The 2,427-nt window shown below is 30.3% G+C and overlaps 1 protein-coding gene across 1 annotated transcript; it reads left to right on the forward strand.

Moving 5' to 3' along the window:
* The first annotated feature begins 126 nt into the window (after nt 1–126).
* LOC126555783 (uncharacterized) lies at nt 127–1,539 on the forward strand. The gene has a single exon (XM_050210662.1). It carries the CDS (start codon nt 127–129, stop codon nt 1,537–1,539), a length of 1,413 nt encoding a protein of 470 aa, XP_050066619.1.
* The last annotated feature ends 888 nt before the right edge of the window (nt 1,540–2,427 follow it).

Genomic DNA, 2,427 nt, shown 5'->3' on the forward strand with positions numbered 1-2,427 from the left:
CATTTAAATTGTTCAAGCTAGTTGTCAGTAGTCGAAACTTGTAAGTATAATAATTTTAAATTCATTATTTTTTTTTTTATTATACATTTTGTAAAATGTCTCTTTTTGCGGGTGAATAGAAACATCATGGGCCGTATTAGAAAAAGAGATCCAAGAGCCAACAAATATCAGATTCCCAATCCAAATGATTTAGAATCGGCCATTCGTTGCATAAAGGCACGACAAATGACCTACAGAGAAGCTAGTGAAGTATATGGTATACATTATTCAGTACTTTTTCGCCATGTCAAAAATCCGGACATGAAGGCACAAGGTGGACAAACTGCACTTTCCATTAAAGAAGAAAATCATATAGTATCATGCCTGTCTCTTTGTGCAGAATGGGGCTATCCATTGGACAGGTATGATATTAGAATGGTTGTGAAAGGATACCTGGATCGACGTGGTAAGAAGGTGAGGCAATTCAAAAAAAACAATATGCCTGGAAAGGATTGGGCAAATGGTTTTCTGACTAGGCACAAAACAAAACTTGCTCTCAGATTATGTCAAAATATAAAACGTTCCAGGGCAGCTATTACTAGAGAAACATTGAATAATTACTTTGACAACCTGGAAATCTCTTTAGAGGGTATTCCTCCTAGTCATATTGTTAACTACGATGAAACCAATTTAACCGATGACCCGGGTAGACGTAAAGTAATTACAAAGCGTGGATCGAAATATCCTGAACGTGTTATGAATAACAGTAAAGCTTCAACTTTAGTAATGTTCGCTGCTGCAGCTGATGGAGTACTCCTACCACCATATGTTGTATATAGATCAAAACATATAAGTGATACATGGAGAATTGGTGGTCCTAAACATACCCGTTTTAATCGTTCTAAATCTGGTTGGTTCGACAGCTTCTGTTTTGACGATTGGATAAAAACAATTGCTATTCCATATTTATCTAAACTTTCTGGGACAAAAATATTGATTGGAGATAATTTGTCAAGTCATCTTTCCACTGAATCAATTAAAATTTGCCAAAAATATAATATTAAGTTTGTATTCCTACCTACCAATTCCACGCATCTAACTCAACCACTTGATGTGGCCTTTTTTAGACCACTGAAAATGCATTGGAGAAGTATTTTAGAAAATTGGAAAAAAACTGATGGTGCTCATGAAATATCTATTCCTAAGGATCGTTTTCCTATGTTATTGAAACGACTTATACTAAAACTTAATGAAAATGGTGTAAATAATATAAAAGCTGGTTTTAATAAATGTGGTATTGTTCCATTTAACAGAGACAGAGTCCTAACTATGTTGCCGTATGATAGCTGTGATGTTAATCAAAGTGGAGATAGCATAAACAATTCAGTTTTAGAGTTCTTAAAAAGTATGAGGTCAAGTAACAGTACACCAAGAAAAACCAAAAAAAGATTACAGGTAGAACCAGGGAAAAGTGTTGAAACTGTATCAGATACTGATACTGACTCAGAACTAAGAACAGAATTACCTAATGAAAGTTCATCAGATGCAGACGAACCTTAAATGTCATTAAGTAATGTTCTCCATACTAATTTAGAACCTCAGGTAGTGAAACATGGGATAACATTTAAAAATATAATCCCTATAGACAAAGAAATTAAAGTAAACGTTGATGACTGGGTATTAGTATCTTTTAAACTTGAGAATATCAAGCAATCAATTAGTAAAGATATGGTATACATGTATTACATTGGACAAATCATTAAACAATTAGATGGATCTACATATGTAGGTACATTTTTAAGAAGAAAGACCACAAAACTTTTTAAAGGCTTTGTGTATGGGTTTCCAAATGTTAAAGACATTTGTGAGTTTGATAGATCCCAAATTATTGGAAAAATGCAAAAACCAGTACCATATTGTAGAGGGTTTTTCAAGTTCACATTTAACTATAACTCCATCTAGTCTTCTAACCATTTACATTTAACAATTAATAGTTGAAAGTATTAACTAGATATTATGTTTGTTGCCTAGGTAATGTATAATATAAAAAAAGTAAATCCAAAGACTTGAAATTAAGAGACTGAAATGTTAATTTTATTTTTATTTTTTCATATGATGTATTTATATACATTTTGTTACATTTACATTTACCCATGTTAATTATAAGAGTTATGTTTATGTTTTTAACCTAATATTATAAAATAAGTTAACCTAATATTATAAAATAAGTTAATCCAAATACTGGAAAGTAAAAGACTAAAATGTTAATTTTATTTTTATTTTTATTTATTCATATGATTTATGACTAAAATGTTATGACAAGGTGTTATTTTTATTTTGTTTTCTTAATATTTATTGATACAGTTAGTAAATGTTGTTGTATTTTAATAAAAAAAAAAAAGTTTAATGGTAAAAGTTGTGTATAATTTTTTAAAAATATCAATAATT

The sequence above is a fragment of the Aphis gossypii genome, unplaced genomic scaffold (assembly GCF_020184175.1).
Source record: "Aphis gossypii isolate Hap1 unplaced genomic scaffold, ASM2018417v2 Contig01096, whole genome shotgun sequence".
Classification (NCBI taxonomy): Eukaryota; Metazoa; Arthropoda; class Insecta; order Hemiptera; family Aphididae; genus Aphis; species Aphis gossypii.

Bases quoted from the DNA above. Each gene is read 5' to 3' on its own strand.
- LOC126555783 (XM_050210662.1), top strand. From the start codon at position 127: ATGGGCCGTATTAGAAAAAGAGATCCAAGAGCCAACAAATATCAGATT.